The sequence below is a fragment of the Belonocnema kinseyi genome, chromosome 9 (assembly GCF_010883055.1).
Source record: "Belonocnema kinseyi isolate 2016_QV_RU_SX_M_011 chromosome 9, B_treatae_v1, whole genome shotgun sequence".
In the NCBI taxonomy this organism is placed as follows: domain Eukaryota; kingdom Metazoa; phylum Arthropoda; class Insecta; order Hymenoptera; family Cynipidae; genus Belonocnema; species Belonocnema kinseyi.
Window position 1 is genome coordinate 43,998,647 of NC_046665.1, and position 21,471 is coordinate 44,020,117.

General features: G+C 30.1%; 2 protein-coding genes across 3 annotated transcripts; both read right to left on the bottom strand.

The window, feature by feature from the left end:
* Positions 1 to 387: 387 nt before the first annotated feature.
* On the bottom strand, positions 388 to 6,071 carry LOC117179787 (ATPase family AAA domain-containing protein 1). Its single transcript, XM_033371894.1, has 6 exons — positions 5,778 to 6,071; positions 5,218 to 5,457; positions 3,422 to 3,623; positions 3,133 to 3,329; positions 2,880 to 3,058; positions 388 to 1,649 (listed from the first exon to the last, which is right to left on the bottom strand). Exons 1-6 carry the CDS (start codon positions 5,934 to 5,936, stop codon positions 1,490 to 1,492), a joined length of 1,137 nt encoding a protein of 378 aa, XP_033227785.1. The 5' UTR covers positions 5,937 to 6,071; the 3' UTR covers positions 388 to 1,489.
* A 6,247-nt stretch (positions 6,072 to 12,318) lies between these two features.
* Positions 12,319 to 15,232, bottom strand: LOC117179788. 2 transcript variants are annotated; one of them, XM_033371896.1, is made up of 3 exons: positions 15,188 to 15,232; positions 13,457 to 13,642; positions 12,319 to 13,330 (listed from the first exon to the last, which is right to left on the bottom strand). In XM_033371896.1, the coding sequence occupies exons 1-3, from the start codon at positions 15,195 to 15,197 to the stop codon at positions 13,113 to 13,115; spliced, it is 414 nt and encodes a 137-aa protein (XP_033227787.1). In that variant the 5' UTR covers positions 15,198 to 15,232; the 3' UTR covers positions 12,319 to 13,112. The 2 variants fall into 2 exon arrangements, with proteins under 2 accessions (XP_033227787.1, XP_033227786.1); XM_033371895.1 differs by lacking the exon at positions 15,188 to 15,232 and adding an exon at positions 15,051 to 15,181.
* Positions 15,233 to 21,471: the final 6,239 nt, after the last annotated feature.

The following is a 21,471-nucleotide window of genomic DNA, read 5'->3' on the forward strand; positions in this document are numbered from 1 at the left end:
ATCAAAATAGCGAAAAACAGTTTTAAAAATCACAATTAAAATTGAAGAAATTTTAATCCGAAAAGAAGGCAACTTCGAAATCTCCACCTTTTTTATTTGTTTAAAAATCATAATCTACATAAAAAAGACCAGAGAAAAAGGAAGGAATGGAATTTGCTTTCTTTTTCTTTACTATTTTTTTTTTCATTTGAATGTAGACATTCAGTGTGTTTTTCCAATTTCATCGTTAGTTTCTTGTTTTTTTTTTAAATTTCAAAAAGAAATATGAATTTTGATTTATTCTGAGTTTAATTTCATAAATTTTATTGAAATTGATTTTCACAACGTCAAAAACTAGAAATAATCCTATACTGCTGGAACAGGTGATAAATAATATGTTTAGATTATATTTTCATATTGAATTTGATTTATTCGCCAGGAATGTATATAATAAACGCACAATATGAATTCAATTAACAATTGTTTCTATCCTTTAAGTTTTAATTTGGTAAACTTTATTTACACTCATAATTCTCTTAAGAATACGATGTATTTACAAGCTCCTTTTATGAATTGTCGGTGCAATTGCATAAACAAAATTGATGTTTGATTCTATTAAATTCTAATCATTACTCTTACAGCGAATATAGTTTGGAAATGTATGCAATTCTGCATGAAATCACGAATACGACATTTGCTCATTTTATAATGTTAAGTTTTTTTCAATCAACAAAGTAAAACTTAAAAACTAATTATCCTAATAAAAAATAAAAAAATTACTTCATTAAATTAAATGTCAGATCACTCATGAATAATTAAAGTAATTTAGGCATAAATTCTTGCAATTAAAATTCTCGTGGGAATAAATAAATATTATATTTGTAGAATTTACAAATAAGTGAATATTTTAAGGAGAGCTCTCTCGAATATTGCGAAAGGTGAAGAAAGAAATCCCAATGTAAACAAAAATAGTAATAGAAATATTAAATAATAATAGTTATGTAAATTAACAGTGTCATTAGGAGGCATAATCTTAAATGTCTTTTTTCTGTTTGTAAATTTAAAGGCTTTAAAGAGTCTCGAAGAATTCGTACCATCAAAAGTTTGATAAAACTTTCCCTCTGACTTAAAACTGAGATTTAAATTTAAATACGATTAACATCAATATTTGTAATATTAATATTAATAAAATCTTTAAGCTGCAATACTTATTTTATCCATGTCAATAGGTTTATCGATAAACTTTTTATCTGTTTCTCATTTAATAGTAATTATTTTTTACTAAATAAGCACACGTGGATCGCTTCGATGCATTCAGTTTGTCACACGAATTTGTACACACTGCAGTTCCTGAAAAAAAATCACAAACTCACTCCCGACTTTTCAAAGCTCCAATGATTTTTCCCACACATTATAAACGCGCCCCTTGAATCACTTCCAGTTTTCCTATAAAACAAAAAACGAAAACACTCCATAAAGTCTATGTTTAGCTAAATTAACGAACCGTTCATTAGTCTAAGTCCAATTTTGCCATGGTTAGACTACCGGTGTGAATTTTCGAGGTTTTCATTTTTTTCAAGGACGTTAATAGATCGTCCATCGTTATTGGACGCACGGCATCGTGATATTCTTCGTCGTCTGTACTTGTTCCTTGACTTTCATTCGTCTCTCTATAAAAATATAAAAACCAATAAACAAATTTTTACAGTGTATGGGATAATGGGACTTGGGCTCATTTCAGAGATAAAAAATTGAGTCAATAATAGCATAAATATTAAAAAATAATGAGATAAATTTGTTTAAGTGTTAAATTAATATGCATATAAATAATGCAGGGCATGAATAAACTAAAAAGCTCACTTATATATATATATATATATATATATTATATTATATTTTGCTATCAGTTGATGAAATTTTGGTCTTTTCCTGGGGTTTTAAAGATAATTTTGAAAAATTTTAAACCTTACGCCGACATCAGTAATAAAGAACAGCCGCACAAAATAAAATTAATTAAACTAAAATTTCAAATTTTTGCAAAGATAAATAAAATATTTGAGAATTAATTTCTACCTCACTACTTCTAATCGAATTATTATATTTTTTCTTAACACGATCAGTTTAAGTTGGAAGTATTTTTAAACGAAAGGATTGATCCACGTCTACAATATTTCGTTCTAAGAATTTTAACTACCGAAATTTTGTTCATTCAAAGGTTTTTTAGACATTTATAATAATTTTTAGGTACTACTTTTTTGTTTCTAAACTTAAAATCTTGCAAACAGAATAAATAAAAATGATATTTGATATAATGTTCTTATACACGACGTATACGACTGTGTATAATATTTTTAAAGATGAATGTCTACGTTTAGCATTATTTATTCGTGAAACTATTTGCATTAAAATATCGTCCAAGTTTAAACTTGTTTATTTTTGAAATAGTGAATTCTATGATTTTGAAACTTTGAACGATTCCAATTTTTTTTTAAATCTTCAATGTGATTAAATGAAATTGCTGATTTTAAAACTCTTTCAATATTGAGAATATTATTTTTTAATTATATTCAATTAAAAATATATTGGCAATTAAGGTTTTCATCAGCAATTATATTTGTCGCAATATGATTGAAATATGAATTTGTGCATTTTTAAGTATTTGAATGTAAAAATATTCGATTTTTGACGTTCTCGAGTTTAAAACAGTTAACCAATATGTTACAAAATGAAATGATAGAATTTTGTAAGATTTTTTTTTAAAAGCCAAACAGGTCATACTATCCGAAGACTAAGATTCGAAAATAATTAAGAATACAATCATCGAAGTTAAAAACTGAGTCCAAACTCTGGAATATTATAATTATAAAATGAGGGAACAAAATGAAAAAAATATTTCTTACAGGGCGTGATTTCGTAGATAATCCCTGACTCGATAAACTGACGCATTTCTGCAAAGTTCCTGCAAATCCGACCCAGAAAAGCCGTCGGTCATTTTGGCTAGTTTGAGGGTATCAACATCTTCTGCGATTGGTTCGTTGTCCAAAATCAAGTGTAGAATTTTTTTTCTTTGTTGCTCGTCCTGAAAATGAAAAGAAAGACATGTGATTTTTCGAATATGGTAAAAGTGAAGAAGTAATTAATGTTATTACTAACTGGCAATCCAATGTGAAAAGTAGCAGGCATGCGTCTGAGAATTGCTCTGTCTAAATCTTGTGGCCTGTTGGTTGCTCCCATAACAATAATTGTGCAGGAAGGATCGGTTATTAGACCATCCCATAAAGACATAAATTGCGCTTTCATCATCGCGGTGGCCTCGTGATCTTGGGAATTACGAGATCTCAGAAACGAATCTGCATGAAAAGAAACAAATCAATATTCAAAAATGGTACACCTAAATTAAATGAATCATATACTCTCAAATTTAAAATATAAAGCTGCATACCAATTTCATCAATGAAAATAATACAAGGTTGTATTTTGACAGCAAGTGAAAAGACAGCAGAGGTTAATTTCTGACTTTCTCCATACCACTTGTCAGTTAGAATGCTCACATCCAAATTTATAAAACGAGTTCTAGCTTCTCTCGCTGTTGCCTTTGCAATCATCGTCTTGCCACATCCTGGTGGTCCGTGTAACAGTACTCCCTGGAAAATAAATTAATTTTCATAAAGGGTCATTTCAAAAACATGGTTGACTAGTGATTTGTTACAAGTAACTTACTGAAAAGAAAGTTTCAGGGTATCTTTGTAACTATTTTAAGAAGTAACTTTTCACGAAATTTAGTTACGACTTTTGCAGGCTTGAATCTTTTATGTTGGTAACTTTGAAGCTACTTTGTGTTTTTTGTATATGCCTTATTAAGAGAGGTTTATGGGTAAGTTATGGTTGGAAAATAAATCTCTTTTGGCTGAGCTCTCAGCTATTTTTGTTGTTGGAAATTTGTCATTTTTGGTTGAGTTCAACTGTGCTTGATTTTAAACAAAAATTTTATTTGGTTGAAATAATATCAACTATAATATTTTTCGATGACAATTCATTTATTCTGGTTGAAAATGTATGTATTTTGTTAAAAATTAAACTATTTTTTTATAGAGAGTTCAACTATTTTGGAAGAAATTTCAACAATCTGGCTGAAAAGTAACTCTTTTTTTTTAATTCATATTTTTGGTTCGAAAATAAAACTGTTTTGTAGAAAATTCGTCTTTTTGACTTGAAAATTCAACAATTTATTGGAAATTTTGTTTCTTTCTTGATTAAAAATTCGGCTTTTACGGTTCGTCTTTTGTTAAAAAATCTCATTTTTGTTATTGTTGTAAATTCAACTATTTTAGTGGAAAATTAACCTGATTTGTTTGTGGACTGTGTTTGCTTTCAAATTTTAATCTTTTTTGGGTTAAAGAATTTTAACACTATTTTAGTAGAAAGATCAACTATTTTGTTTCAAAGTAACTTTTTTCTTGAAAATTCCTCTTTTCGGTTTGAAAATGCAACAGTTTTGTAGAAAAATCTTCGTTTTGGCTTAAAAATTAAATAATTAAGTGGATTTTTTTCTTGGTCAACTGTTAAATTTCAAATGAAAATCTTTTTGCTACAGATAATATCAAGTATTATATTTTTTGTTGAGAATTAATCTATTTGGGCAGAAAATTCATCTCTTGGTAAAAAATGTCTGTAGAAGGTTCAGCTATTTTATTGTAAACTTGTCTTTTATGGTTGAAAATTTAACTACTCTGTTCAAAGTGAAACTATTTTTTGTTAAAAATTAAGTTGTTTAATTGAAAATTCATCTCCTTGGTTGAAAATGTAACTACTTTGATCAAAATGTTTTTTTGTAAAAAAATAAACTATTAGGTTGAAAATAAACTTTTATGTTGGAATTTCAACGCTTTTGTTGAAAAGTTGCCTTTTTGGTACAAAAGTAACTTTCTGTTAAAAATGAATATTTTCTGTATGAAAATTCAGTGATTCGGTTGAAAAGTGTTCTTTTTTATTCAAAAATTAATTACTTTCGGTAAAAGAATTTAATATGCTTTGGTTAAAAATACAACTGTTGGGTTGAAAAACGTGACTGGAAAATCTTTCTTGGTTGGAAATTCAACTCTTCTGTTGCAAATTCAATTTGAATATTATTCTAAACATATATTGTGGGTCACTTGCCGAGATACATGAAGTATTTTTTATTTATTTTAACTAATCCCTACTTCTTTTTAAATGATGACAGTTTTTCTTTTTGTATACCTTTGGTGCTTGTGTTAATTGCGAATCTTCGAAGAGTTCTTTCCTTTGGATTGGAAGTATCACAGTTTCTTTGAATTCTTGAATTATGTTTTCTAGGCCTGCTATGCTTTGCCATGAAACTTTGATATCATTTGGGTCAACCAAGTGACTAGCAATCATCATTTCGTAATCTGTTAGATTCTCACTATCTACTGAAAGCACATTGTCATTTTCTGCAAGCCTTCGTAGCTGATCTTTTGCCTGGAAATTTAAATTTTTAGGAGGTTGACATTGTTTTTTTTTTTTTTTAGACAAAGCGAATCTCACGGTAAAATGTTGCATCAGAATTTGGAAGCAAATACTTCAAAGTTAACAAGACTCTCAAAATACAGATTTAGTTTCTGTAATCATGTTCTCTTAAGCAAAAGAATAAAACAAATAAGAACGTGTCACGTGAATTGTGAAACATAAGGCGAAGTAAATTTAAATAGAAGAGTTAGGTTAGGTTTTCTCAAATAACAAACTTGGATTTTTTAACAAAGGTTTATGAAATGTTTAGATGATTTAAATAAGTAAAATACCTTCTTTTTAGCCTGTTTTTTGGCTTGTGTAGTAGGATCAAGTTGATTCATAATCCATCTCATGCTGAAAAATCCCATCGCCGCAACGAAAGAAACTCTGGCAACGAGCAATATCACCTCATATCGCGATGCGAATCCTGGTCCGTCTGCTAAATTCATCTTGACTTTGAATCTTTACCGATAATTATTAAATAATTCCAGAGACCAAACTATAATCATGCCCTGTCTTTCACAAAAATGGTAGATAACCTAGTCTATTACACTGAATATTTTTTCAACATACAACTCGAGTTAGGAGTTGAGAGAATAGAGAATTTGTACGCATATCTCTACGCAGTTTAAGCGTGCGCGCGCATCATTCAAGTGTCAAAATTAGATAAATTTGTCAAAATATTGGCGCGAAATCGGCGATGGATGCATGTCTTAGCCCTGCCCAAAGTTTCAATTTTAAGCTTTTTGTTTAGATCTGGTGAGACTCAATCTCAATTTTTCGTAATAATTTTTTCCATAGGCAAACGAAATTTTATTCTCTTCTTTGCTGAATGAATAGAATTTGGCGTAAATATAGTTATTCTAGGTTTAGATAATTGCAATTCAGGATTTATAGTCGATTTTTATATTTAAACGTATTTATGTTTTGGATTTCTTTTGTGCGTTCGTTGGAATCTTTGAAATCGCGAAAAAGCTAAAACGTGTCCAAATTTCTCATTTGAGATTTTAAATTGTATATAAATTTTTAGGTTTTACATAACTTAATTTAATATAATTATAAAATTGTCAAAGTATACACCTTTCGACTTAAGTGGTGTATTGAGTTATATTGTCACCGTACGTGAAGAAAGGGATCTAACGCGCGCTATAGCTTCATTTTACAGAATGAGTGATTGAAAAGACGTTCCAATTGTGTGACTCCCTGAGTGTGTTTCACTTTGTAGTTTAATAACAATTCAGATTTTGCAGATATAGGAATTATGTTTTTTATTATGAAAGAGCAAATAAAAAACTATCGATTGGTACGAGATGCAAAAAATCGATTTTTTGGTCGTCAGGTTCCTTTCTTCGTGGACGCTCACATGTATGTTAATTAACAGATACAGAAAAGTATTGTTTTTCGTTGCCTAGTTCGTAATTTAAGTATTAGTGTACTTTAAAATAATTATAGTAAATTGGATATATTTTATCCTGATGCAAAAGTATACGATTTCTATGTTCTAATGTTAGTAATTTCCCTTCTTGTAAAATAAAAAAAGAGTTATTTTGCAACAGTAAAAAATGTTTCAGTTTTTAACATAGAAGAATTTTTCACTTAAATATGTTGTTTTTCAAACGAAATAAGACCAGAAGTATTTTACCGATTTATCGAGAAAAATATGATTATACACAGTAATACAAGAATCTGAATTTCAGTAGAAAAAGGCGTTTGACTTTCAGATGTAACCAAAAGGATCATTCGCCAGTTGAAAGTCAACTGATGATGATAACATGACTTTAAGTAACGCGCTTGGTTGAAAATCAACTGCTTTATGTACGTAAAATGTACTTTATAGGTTAATCTAAGACAGAAAGATTGTTGACTTTCCGTCAACGCGTGCGTGTGAAATGAAACTTACAGGTTAATTTAAGTCAGCAGATTGAAGTTCATAAAGTTTATGCGCTATCGTTCAGTTATTAGAAACATGAAATGAATATAAAATTAAAAATGGAAAAATTTTAGGAAATACATTTTTTTAAATGTGAGCATTGAATAAATAATTCATTTATGCTTAATAAATCAAGTTATATATCCATTTCAAGCTACCATGGGTACCTGAAGGTACATAACGTCAATCTCCAATCCTTTTTCATATCTTTTTTTATCGCATATGTACCATTATTCAATTTTTAATCAAAAATCAGTTGACGAACCAATTATCATGAGCTCAGTGTTGATCGTTACTATCCAGCGCTATCGACACCATATTGGCTACTCTCAGCTGCTCTCGTGGTTCCTCTTCCAAAATCGCCGAAATCCGTTTAAGTGTTTGCGCATCGCCACATCGCATTTCGCGCACGCCTTTCTGCCAGCACAAATTGAATTTCAGAGCACGCGAATGAAATTCATCCGAAACTCAACATACCTGTCAGTTAATTATCATATTATTCGTATATCAGATACGAGACACTGCACTTAAGTTCCATTTTTGGTTGAAATTAAGTGACTTACTTAATTTAATGTAAAAATTAAATTCATCTACATTTAAAATTCATCATCTTGTATTACTGTGTAAGCGGTTATAAAGTATTATGAGTAATTTTAAAGATTGAACACACAAAGTATCAAAAAATTGTGACAAAATGGTACCTTAAACAACTAATAACGTATTGAACGAAATATTTTTCGCATCGAAAAAATGCCGTGTTCTACTTCTTTTTATTAATGTTGGAGAAAAAGTTTGTCGTCCCGTTTTGCACCTTACACGGGGCCGAACAGGACGCTTTTTGAATAAAAAACAAAATTTATAATTAACACAATTAAATAAGAAAAGACTAAAAAAATAAGTAGTAAAGTTACAAGAACTTGTTGTAATAAGTTTTATTGACCGTTTTTTATATAAAAGTGACCCAAATCAGGCCTTAAAAAATAGGCAGACTTGAATTTCTTCTACATCCTCACTGTCGAAACCTGCGCAAGACCGATGGGCCCAATTGTCGCTTGAACTGCATTGGATTCATTCTTAGATGGAAAAATCGTGGCAAAACAAACAATCGCGACCTTCGATTTATGCATCCGGCAGAAATCAAAAGCAATACTGTGGGCTCCACTATATCTCGCGCGGTGTCCCATTTTGCCCCTGCCCTCAGAGTATTTTTTCCAATATGACTCCCGGAAACCGCGACAATACTCGCGATCAAAAACGCCTCGAAGCAAAAGAAGGGATAATAATACACTGAAGCGATTTTAATTAAAAAAACATTTGTATCACGTACGTGTATTTGAAAATCACTAAAATTATAACTGGGCACCTAATTAGCGTCTTGATTGGCTACGAAGCCCTCTTTTGTATACACGAGCAGCTCATACTTTGACTAATTTTTTGATTTTTATTTATTTTATTCAAAGATGCAATTACATTTTATAACTAGCAACTTATTACGGATTATGAGGTCTTTGTAGCGAGCCAAGTTAAACGTGTACCTACATCATGTTAATTCCGGAAATTCAACAACCGAAGCAGTTAATTTAATGCCGGGTGGAATGGACACCGCGATGCACAATGCTTTGGTTATTTAGGCTCTTCTATACCTATATTACGTTGCCCATCACAGGGACCCTCGTTACTTGAGACCTTGAGAAGTTATAATTAAGACCTTCTGTCTCGGTTCCGAGAACAGCGATTTGTTACATCGGCTTTTGATTAAATACCATGAAACTTTAGTCCTAGCTGAAGGCCCATATTTCTTGATCGTATATATTCAAAATCTTTACCAGCATGACCCGGCTTCAGTCATTTTGTCTAATTAAGGTTTCATCCCAAATTCCTTGTTATCGTTAACGTTACATCGTGAAATTCTTTTTGCACAGTCCTCAAAATACCAACAAATAAGTGGGACCCAGCGGTGGTTATTTAACATTTTTTTGTCATTAAACACACACACACACACACACACACACACACACACACACACACACACACACACACACACACACACACACACGCGCGCGTTTAAACCGTTTTATTTTCTCAACAACAGATAATGTATGGTTATTAATTATTATTACTACCATATTAGTATAATAGTAAGCAGTGTTCGTACAAATTTAAATAATAAATTAAGTAATACATAAAAGACTTATGTGAGATCGAAAAAAGGAATGAAAGCGACTTTCATGCACAATTACTAACTGCCCTTACGAAAAAATATTTTAGACGAAAATCATTATAGGCTATAATGAATATTACGTATAATTTTTCGCGGTTATACGAAGTTCATTATATAAAATCATTGTTTAGAAAACTATTATAGTATAATCAGCATTGGAATAAATATATTACAAAAATATTGAAAGAATTAGTGTAAAAGTAGTCAAACTATAAAGTAACTATTTATCTTATATTACTCCTAGTTTCACATGGAAGATACAAAAACAGCTTGCACAGCAGAAATTTGTGAATTCCCTTGATATCTTTAGAATTGCTTAACATTTTATTGAAATACTTTTTTATCTTCTTAAAATATTTTTAAATACATTAAAATTTTTGAAAATAAAATAAATTTAATTTATTCCCTCAAGTTCCCTAGAAATCCCATAAAATCTTTGAAATACAATAAATTCCCTTAAATCTTGTAAAATACTTTCAAATTACTTGAAACCTTTGAAAATCTTGCAAAATTATTCGACCTTCCTTGAAATTCTTTAAATCTCTTGAAATTCTATAGAATCTTTTTAAATGACTTTACATCTTTGAAATCCTGTGAAAATTTTTTAATTTATGTAACTTGAAATCTGTAAAAATCCCTTAAATGCAGTTTTTTATTCCCTAAAGTTCTCTAGAAATTTGTTTGAAACCCTTAAAATCCATTTGAATATTTGAAAATAGTCAAAATCCATTAAAAAGTATAAATCATTTGAAATCCCTTCAATATAAAGTTATATGAACATTCAAATCCCTAGAAATTTGAAATCTTGGAGCTTCAATCAAATCCGTTAAATCTGGTGAAATACTTTAAAATTCCTGAAGCTTTCTGGATTTCGAAGAATTTCTTGAAATTGTATTCAATTTATTTTTTAAACTTTTCTAGAAAACGCCTAAAACCGATCATAAAATCTTTGTAAATCCTAGAAAATTAGTTGAAGTTTTTAAAATTCACTGGAACCTGTTAAAATCTTATAAAATTCTATTAATATTTTGAAATAATTAATCCTTCAAAATACCTTTAAATCGTTGAAAATCCTACACAATCACTTGTAATTTATTAAAATATTTGCAAATACTAAAAAATTCTGGAAAATCCCTTGAATTAAAAAAATATTTTAGAATTATTTTTAATCTTTTATAATATCTTAACAATTTTTTAAGACATTTGAAATTTGTCTAATTCTTTCATGTTGAAATCGATATCAATTGCTTAAACAACATTTAATTTATTGCCTGAAGTTCTCGACAAATCGTAAGAATCCATTAGAAGAAGCAGAAAGCAATTGCAATGTCTTAAATATAAACTAAATTTGAACGATACATTAAAATGATCAATTCAATAAAATGTTGTCGCCTTTGTGAAATCACTTGAAATACCTGGAATTCCTTTAGAATCCCTTGAAATTGCATTGTCTCGAATTTAGTTCTCTGTGCCGAAATCCCTTAAAATATTGACAAAAGCCTTACAATTTTTAGATTAATGAAGTCCGTTGATTTATTTGAATGACATTTTTTAAGTCTTCTAGAACTCTATAAAATTCCTTGAAATAATTTTCAAATCTTTTACTTGTAGTTTCTCTATTCTTCGCATCAATTCTTTCAATATTTCAACAGTATTTGATTTCTCTGCTGATTTTCTTTCAATGATTTTCCTCAACTGGGAAAAGATTGTAAGAAATTAATGAAAGGCCTGTTCGTTACTTATTTACCGCCATCCCCGCAACAAAAAGTAACTAGTAATTTCTGATTGCTGAATATTTCAATTTTAATCAAATTAGTTTTCTTTCATGAAATTATATTTAAATCAAAATTTAAGATTTAGATCGGTAAATTACTCAAATTTGAAGTCAAAATGCAGAGGTGGAAGAGTAACTCGCTCCGAGAACATTTTCAGAGATTGGTCATTAAGAGACTAAAAAGAGTTTTCTCTCTTGAAAAAAGTAGTATACATATAACATGAAACGCTATTACGCCAAATATAGTATCCAGGGTTTCCTAGAGGCTAATTAAACGCGCTCTGAAGTAATAATGGCTAAAACATGGATCTGGAGGAAGAACCACACTTAACTAGAAAATTAAGTGAGGAAAGTGAGGCAAGGGAGACCAAGGCGTGTGCGCTATCTATTGGCCATCCTTTACCCGAGTTGCTACATTTTTCCTACCACAAATGAGGTTTAATCGAGAAAATTTTTTTTAGAAGGTTCCTTACCGCCTGGCCTGTAAAAAATCTATCTTTTAAAGAAACTTAACAGATAGATAGGGAAATAATTACTTATGAAATAATATGAAGTATTGTACACGTTTTTGAACTTAGAATCTCATTTCAAACTCGGAACCATTTTTTCGGTTCTATTCGAAAATTTAACTTCTAGACTCTGTAGTAGAGGTTCACGGTCAGTTATTGCCTTCTGAAGAATAAAGTAACGAGGAGAAAAAAGTAAAGTGAAAAATCAAGCATAGCTTTGAATAGATCGAATTTATTTATAAAAATAGGAACAGGTCAAAGTGTTTATTAGATTAAGTTACTTTGAAAATGTATTCCATTAAGTTACAAGTAAATATTCTCGAAAAATGAAAAAAAGTGTACTCATGGTTATTGAGAATGTTAATAGATAACATTTTTTAAAGAAAACGCGTTTGTGTTGACTTTTACTGATAACTTTATTGAATAGATTTTCTTTAACGGAAAAACATGTCTTCTCGAATAATGAGATTAACTGCGATACATAAACTGCTCTTCGTAACATAATAAATTGAACTTATAATATTGACAAATGTTGCATATCTATAATATGTACATACATTTTAAATATTTAGATCGATTTGGACATTATACTAAATCCACATTTACTGACAAAAACAGTAAAAGGCATTGTTATTTGTAATTTGATGCCCGATACTTTTACTTACTACAAAATTGTAGTCTTGGAAGCTATAAATATATAGTAATAATTGGAATGCGTACACGGCTTAATTACACAAATGCATCATTCTAAGTGGCAGTTTGTATTTCCTAAAAATTGATTTCTTAAGCAGTCGATTTGTTCAGTGAATATAATAATATAATCTAAATAGATACTATGTACATTTGAGATTCACTCGAGACTTTTTAAATCTCAAAACAAAATATTTACTATCATGAGTAAAAAGAAATTAAAATTCGACTCGTCATCTCCACTTTCGAAATTCATCATCACACACATTGTAAATGGGGACAATATAAATACTAAGCTGGACGGAATAGATTTTTTTCCTTAAAAATACTAAGCTGGCCGGAATAGATTTGTACCCTTTGTTGATTTTTCGGTGAAATTTTTGCACGTCCTAGATCAATTATTACTCTTCTTGTAAAAAGGTAGCAACGTGTAATTGTTTAATAATGATGCGGTACTGCTTTTTTTGTGTAAAAAAATTCTTTTTGGGTGAATTCAGATTTTTATCGTGCAAATAAAAATAGGGGAATAATTGCTAGGACCGATGTGTATAAAATAGAAATCCCACCAAAACTCGAAGCTCCGTTGCAAGAATCTTCTGAACAATAACACTCTTCCCAATAAACACCATTTTCGTATACGCCCCAATTGCAGACACCAGTAACTCCAGTACTAGCGACAGAAGCGCATCTTCGAATTACTTGTCGCCATCTTCCATCCCCTTAAAGAAAAAAGAAAAAAATCAGTAATACAAATAATATAAGGGTAGGAGCGTTTCTAAACATATAAATGTTCCTGTTTAATCAACTTTGGGAATTGGGAAAAACTTTGGGAAAAATATACATACAAATGAAACCACGTGGACTTTGTTGTGTAATTTTCACACAAAATGAACCTGGCATGTGAGATTCTTCACTGTTGCATTCAATAGCAATGTTTCTTTCAGTATCAAATTTGTTGTATGATCCGCATATGTCCTGGTCTTCTGGGTCTGTATCTGAACTACATTGGTAGCATCTTATTGCGTCGCAGCCTAAGATTAAATCATTTTTTTATCGTTTTAATGTATACAAATTATTATTGGATAAAGCTGGAAATTTGTGACTGAATCCAGAATTCTTGGTTAGAAATTAATAAAGGATTTTTTTGATTCTTTAAAACTTTTGATACGAATCAGTAAGAAGTTTAGTCTTAATTTATATTGTCTTGAATACTGTATTTAAAACTCTGAATGTTTAATTTAATATTATTTGTCATTTCTAAAGGTTTTCATTTTATGATAAAATATTTCGGAATAATTAAATTTGAAACTCTTTCCTTATGAGCGTTTTAAATTTATTAACGTTTATTTTTAAGGACTTTATCACTAATAACTTTATCAATTCTCTTACTTTGAGTCTAAAACTTTAATATATTAAATTTTGAATACAGAAAATATTCAAATTTAACAAAAAAATACAATAATTCTTATGGGTAAATTTAATGGGGCTTAATTAATTTTTCGGTAGATTAATTAAATTATTTATTTTTGACTAGGAAACTCCGAAAATTGAATTTATCTATTAACGGTTCACTGGTCACATATCCCACAAAAAATACAAATATATGTTTATTTTAAAATACTTATGAATTAGTATTAAATGTTTGAACATTCTTAACATTTTCTAAACCTATCTACGTTCCGTAAAATTCTTTGATCTTTTAAAAGCTCATAAAATTATATATATGTATTTCACTGAAACTTCATAAAAACCTTAAATACTTTGAAAAACTTTAAAAAAAAACTGTGATATGGCCTGTAAAAGCTCTAAAAATCACTTCAAATCCTTTTAAATTAACTGAAATTCACAGGTATCTTGTGAAAGTTTTTGAAATCTTTTAGAATGCTTTACATAGCATGCAAATATTATTTGAAATCGATCAAAATCCTAGAACAGTCTTTGTATTACCTCGAACTATAATGAAATCCCTTGAAATAATTCGAAATACTTCGGAAACGTTCACATTTACAATTTGCCTTCAAATAATTTGAAAGATAAGCCGCACGGCAATAAAGAGCTAATGGCGATGATTATACTGTTTTATTTAATAAAATTATCTTATTATCAAAGGAGATTATTTACGATCGGTACCGTAACTAATCACAAATTAAATTAACAGCGGTTGTAAACAAATTTAAAGTTAGCCGAGGATTTCACTTCTAAATTTCAAATGGAGCAATTTCAAGTCATTCCAAAGTCAATCAGGTTTTCAGAGTTCGAGATTTTGGAGACATTTCATTACACCTTGTTTTTAAAGACAGAAAATGAAAAAAGAACAATAATCTGGCTGACGTAAACATACGAATTTGCTTCCAAGATGGCTGTAACAGGTAGATCGAATAGATATTTTACCATCTAGTTCTATACTAAAATATGAAAAAATGACACTTTAGGACTCACTTATAGACATGCACAATAGTGCTACAGTTATTATTCCAAATTTTGCATTTTTCGATGCCATTTTGACACCTTTATTTGTAATTTTTCAAGTCAAATTCGTTTTACTCGATTAGCACTTAAGCGTCCACTATACACACCTGACGTCATGCGGCTGGCCTGGGTGTGGTGTCGGCGCTATGTGCTACGATGACTGGATCCCCCACCCACATTTGTAAGAACAATTATTTTTCCAGGGACGCTTCTACTATAAAGGCGAACCCTTCTGTAAATTAAAAACCAAATTTTTTAATTAAATTCGTGATTAACCCTAGTTTCATGTAACAAAATTTTAAAAGTGCTGTTTAAAGTTAGGATTTTATAATTTACTAGTATAACATGCGAGCGTATAGCATAGCTCTATCATCACTAGGTTTTCTTTTATTTTTAATCGTCAAATGACGAGTTTCCAGGTATTATTTTTAATAAATTTAAATTGTTTAAACAACCATAATTTCTTTAAACAATCTTTTTCTTTCTTTAGGTCGTAAAAAGCTATTATCTTTCGGGATAAACGACATAAAGTTGACGAATTTTAAGAGTAGTACTTCTTGTTTAACATATTTGGAATTATTTAAACAAATTTCATTTATTTTTCTGGAATTAATGACACAATTAACGAATGTTGAGAGTAATACACTTTCAAAGAATATTTGCTAAACATTCTAAAATTGTTCATTTGTTTAAACAATTTATATTTATTCAAACTTTTTCCCCCCTATTAATCGTGAAAAGTTATTCTCTTCTGCAGTCAATAACGGGTTATCTTTTTTTTGGTCACGATATACAGAAATTATTTAAACAATTAATAATCACTTACTTGTGCCTTTTCACAAGGAAGGTGAAGAACTATATAATTTTATCATATTTCTTACAATATATCGTTTATTATTAAGTATGTCCTTATTTTAGAATGTATACCATATATCGTCGAAATTGAAAATTATATAATATGGAACCTATTCCTTCATGTCCTAATCCCTTTTTATTGTGCCCGGAAAATACCGCCAAAAATGTTAAATGACAGTTTTATATCAAATTCATGCTAAAAATTGTATTTTTGTAATCTTTTCTAAATAAATCATTTTAAATCTATAAGTGAAGGCTCTAAGTATTTGAAATAATTGGAGTTGTTTGAACAATAATTATTTTTTAAAACAATTTCCCTCCCTGCAAATTCTGAAAAGTTATATTAAGCCATTAATCAAAGTAAATAATAACTTTTTACGGTTATAAGGAGAAGAAATTGTTTAAACAAATGGAAATTGTTTCAATAATTACAAAAAATGTTAACCAAGAAGGTGCTTACTCCCGAGTCATCAACTTTATATTATTTATTCCGAAAGATAATTACTTTTTACGCTCTAAAGGAGGAAAAACATTGTGTAAACAAATTATAATTCTTAAAATACTTCAAAGTTATGAAGAAAATACTTGAAAATTCGTCAGTTAACAATTAAAAGTAATTTTTGTATAAAAAATTCCAAAAAATATCGTCTTTAGCATGAATTTGATAGAAAGACTACTATTTTTCATTTTTTGGGGCCTTTTCCGGACACAATAAAAGGGTGTCGGGGAGGGGGAGTGAATATAAAAAGTTATTAGGTGAAAATTATCCCTTGAAAATTCCTGAGAGGTGTCTAATATTGACTATACTTTAAGGAGGAGAGGGGTCCTTAAATCACAAAAAGTTTGTAACAAGTACTTCTCCTTTTCATTTTTGTGAAATACGAGCTTTTCCTATTTAAAACCCCACGTAAATTACAAAGCCACCATAATCATCACTTAATATAATAAAACAAAATAAGTCAAATACAGAAGTTCAATAATAAGATAAGATTATTATTTAATAATATTACAGTGCTGTCAAAATGCGAACCCCATATAGGGTGGCTTTTGAATTTTAAAGTATATGTTAAAATTCTAATTTTGCTGTTTGACCTATAAATCTACAAAACAGTTGAATTTTAAACTCGAAAATATGCAGTTTCAACAAAAAGTTTAATTTTCAACCAGATACATAGTTGAATCGTATACAAAAACAGTTGAATTTTTAACAAAAAAAGACAAATTTACAACAAGTTAGTTAAATTTTGAACCAAAAAGGTTGAATTTTGAACCAAGGTGGTCCATTTTACCAAAAAGACTTTGTTAATTATATGAATCATCAAACAAAAAAACAAAAATTTTCAATAAAAAATGTTGAATTTTTAAAAAACTTGAAGATTTGTCTTGAGAATAATGAGGTTTGCAAACAAAAAATAAAAATCTTAAATAAAAAGAAATAACTCTCAACGAAAAAGGTAATAGTTGATATTTCAATTAAGATATTATACGGATAAAATTGTTTTCTGTGAATTTTTTTGAAATTAGGACTGTAGATTTATTAGAGTCTTATCCAAAGTTTGGTCTAGTTAGAAAAGGGCTGACCATTTCGAAGTTGAGATAAGTAAAATCCAAACTCGCATCTTATGCACCTAAGGCCTATCCCAAGGTATTAAAAATGTAACATATTTTAGCATAACGTCTAAACGGTTCTGACAATTTTTTTCAAAAACTGAGACAGGGTAGAATTTTTATCTATTTCGTTTATTAAGTAGAGCCCTGCAAGTATGAAAGAACAGAGAGGTCCGATAGGTTAGACACTCTCACATGCATTTAGTTGATCGACATGAAGTTGGAGCGTCTTCAAGGGCTTGCGTGTGTTCTTCGCATGGATAGCTCTTTTTCTGAATTCATCCGAATAATACCTTAAAAATGATTTAAAATCAAAAACAGTTGGAATCAACCAAGAAAAATGTATTTTCAACAAAATAGGTACATTTTCAAACAGAGCGTTCAATAATTACGTAAGGAATAAAAGAATAAATATGTGCGAGATAAAAATATGATCTACAAGAATATGATGAAGAACACAATGCACAGTGACAACACAAAATACAATAGGGTTGTTCCCAAAGCCAGATATTACTTTTTCGATGAATGGATCTTATGGTTTATAAAATTCTGATTTTGAAAACGCCCATAAAATATTTTGACATAATAGTCATTTTTGCGTTTTTTAAATTACAGTGAAACTCTCCAATAGCTCTCCCTTCTATAGATCTTCTGAGAATTGACGCCGGGCCGCATGTTGGTGTAACAGGTGCTGCGCGGGGTGCGCGAGATCTGCGACTGTCACTCAGGCGAGCAGTCAGGCGTGAACAAACAAAAGCGGAGCAGGCTATAATAAGTTAGTTGCCATCCATCGTCAGCCCCAAAATCGGCGCTATAGAAGAGGTTCACTGTATTTCTATCTAGCTTACTTAGAAAAATACTTTGAAAAAAATAAGGGTTCTGTGTTTATCTACTGATAAAAATACACCTTAAAAGGTTCAAACATGAGCATTTTTTAATTCCCTTGTTTATATATTTTTGAATCTTCAACCTTTTGAATTTGTTTCTGATTTATTTAAAATTACATGAAAGGATATATATTTCAAAGTCATTAGAATAACTATACTTCTAAAAATTATAACTATTTGGGTTTAGACTCTCTAGATTAGAAACCGTCCCTTTATCGATAAAAAACTATGACACTACGCTGGTCAACAAGATATAATATAAAAACTGCACTCTACTTCAAAGGTTCACAAAATGTATAATTCTTAAATTTTGAACATGGAAACTGACATGGCATCTGAATTTAATGTCGGGATTCCAACTGACCGTGACCATAAATCAAAAATTCTGGGAACTGTTTTGTCTCCTGTTTTTCTCTCTTTTCTGTCACGCCTGAGTGAGTACTACACGTGCCCCCCCCCACCTGCACTCATCCAACCCCGCTGCGGGGCGTCAATTCTCGGAAAGATTAAATCCAGCTTCAGTTGTATACGATTTTTATTTGTAGCAGTTCTCGTATTTAAAATGTCTACAATTTCAATTTAAAATTATAATTTTGAACGCGCAATTTTACAATGGTTTAATTTATGAGGCCTTAAAACTAAAATACAGTGAAACTCTTCTATAGCTCCAATTTTGGGGCTGACGGTGGGTGGAAACTAACTCATTATAGCCCGCTCCGCTTTTGTTTGTTAACGCCTGATGGCTCGTCTGATTGACAACCGCAGACCCCGCGCAACCCACGCAGTTCCCGTTACACCTACTTGCGGCGCGGCATCAATTCTCGGAACGGCTATAGAGGGGAGGGCTATTGAAGAGTTCACTGTATTTTGTTTTGAAAGCTTATAAATTTCAATTTCAAACTTCACATTGTTATAGCTTAAAATTAAAATACTAAAAATATCAGGAACATTTCACTATTATTTCTTTCCAAATTGAAATTTTTCGTATTGAAAGTCTTGATAGCCTTTTTTATATTTAATCATTTTAGATCGCAATATTATATATTGTTTGACTTTAATTTTTAACGTATAAAATTGTTTGGTTTTTAAATTCTTCGAAGTAGGATACTATCAAATTAAAAGTCTCGATGATTTCACAATTTTTAGTTTAAAGGATTATTAATTAAACAGTTTTGAATTAAATGTTTTCAGAGTAAATTCAAAACTCTTATGAAAACACTTATGAAAATTTAAAAATCATAAAGAACTTGTTTTATATATATATATTTTTAATCATTAAAATTTGAATGTGATATCCTCAAATTGTTAAATTTTTATTTGAAGATTTCACAACATAAATAATTAGAAAATTTAAATTATTTGAATGGCAGATTTAAAGAATGAATACATTTTTATATTGATCCAGAATTCCCGGGTTACATCTTTAAATAACACTTTTGTATCACAGTACTGCTCCGATTCAGGTAACTGATCAATCTTTCTAGCGATCACCCAAAGTGAAGAGCCTCAGAACGTCATAATGTGAAGCTCCCCACTCGGGTTCAGTAGCATGCAAGGTATTTTTTTCAAGCTCTATTTACTCTACTGACCATCTTTTTATAAACAATTTGTCGCCACACTTTTCTGTCCTGGCATACCTCTATTGATTGCTTCACGTCCATGCATTTTCTAATGCAAGCTATTGTTTTGATATGGCTTCATATTTCTCTTTGAATTAAGGTCTCAATCACAAATTCTTACCATTCCTTCCACGGTCTGCATCTGGGTATACTGCAATGTATTTGACCTTGATACACTTGTTTCGTTAGTCGTTCATATTTTATACTCTTAACATTCCGAAACGATTTTAAAGAATTTGGTAATTCGATTGATAATTTGAGGATTATCTCGTTACTCACTTTGTCCATCAGTGTTTTGCCACATACAACGTGCAGGAATTTCATGTGAATCGCATTAATCTTTTCTTATCCTTTTCCTTTATTTAATATATATTTTCTTTTGAGAATGGTTAATTTCTCAACATTTATAGGGCAATGTTACATACACGGAGAAAAATGGATGTTCAAACGTAACATCTAGATATTCAGGGTTAACATATTGTATGTTTAACTATAGGACATCAATCTATGGTTACTTAAGGAATTAATTGATGACTTATTTGTAAATTTAAAAGTAAACTTTAATTTTCGTACACGAAAGAAAAACAGATGAAGGGTATGAAAGGTCGAACGGATGACCACATTCTGGTTATGTTCAATATTTTTAATTCACAATAAAAAATAAAAACGGGGGTAAGTAATCGGAGAGCAAATGATCTGTAATCTGAATTTGAAATGCTAACTATTTCAAGTTACTTGAACTCATATTTTATTTTAAAATTATAAACATTTTGTAAAATATGTTAAGTCAATAAACCTCAAACTTAATATCATTGTTCCCTACATTAGACAGAAAAAAACTCGTTACCTATTTTACTTAAGGAGGTACCATCGCTACAAGAATTTTCATTGCCATTTCAACCAAACTTTCACAATATCTATATATGATCACCAAAAGTACTTAGTTAAAATCTCAGAAGCCTAGGATACTTTATAAATAAGTTATTAACGTCTTTAATTTCGGCAAAATTTAACATTGCGTCTTATGAGAGATGGCGATTTTGAGCTCTGTACTGAGTGATATCTTAGTAACCACCATTGAGATATTATTGATAATTTTTTTAATGAAAACCAAGTATTTCAAAATTGAGGTGTAAAAATAATATTAACCATTTGGTTCCTGCATATACATGAAAAAAAAATTAATCACGAAACTTGCGCTTCTGAACGTTGACTATCGCAATCTAGCAACATCGAGAGGCGCGATCAATGTAGATCACAGTCTTCCGTTGATTCATGTCGCCGGCGACATGATCACAATGTTGCCAGATTTCAACCCAGTCCTACTTAGAAGAGACATAAGAAGTCACAGAAACACGAGAGCCTGCATGAAAAAATGCATGGACATAAAAGAAGCTAGAGAAGTATGCCAGGACAGGAAAG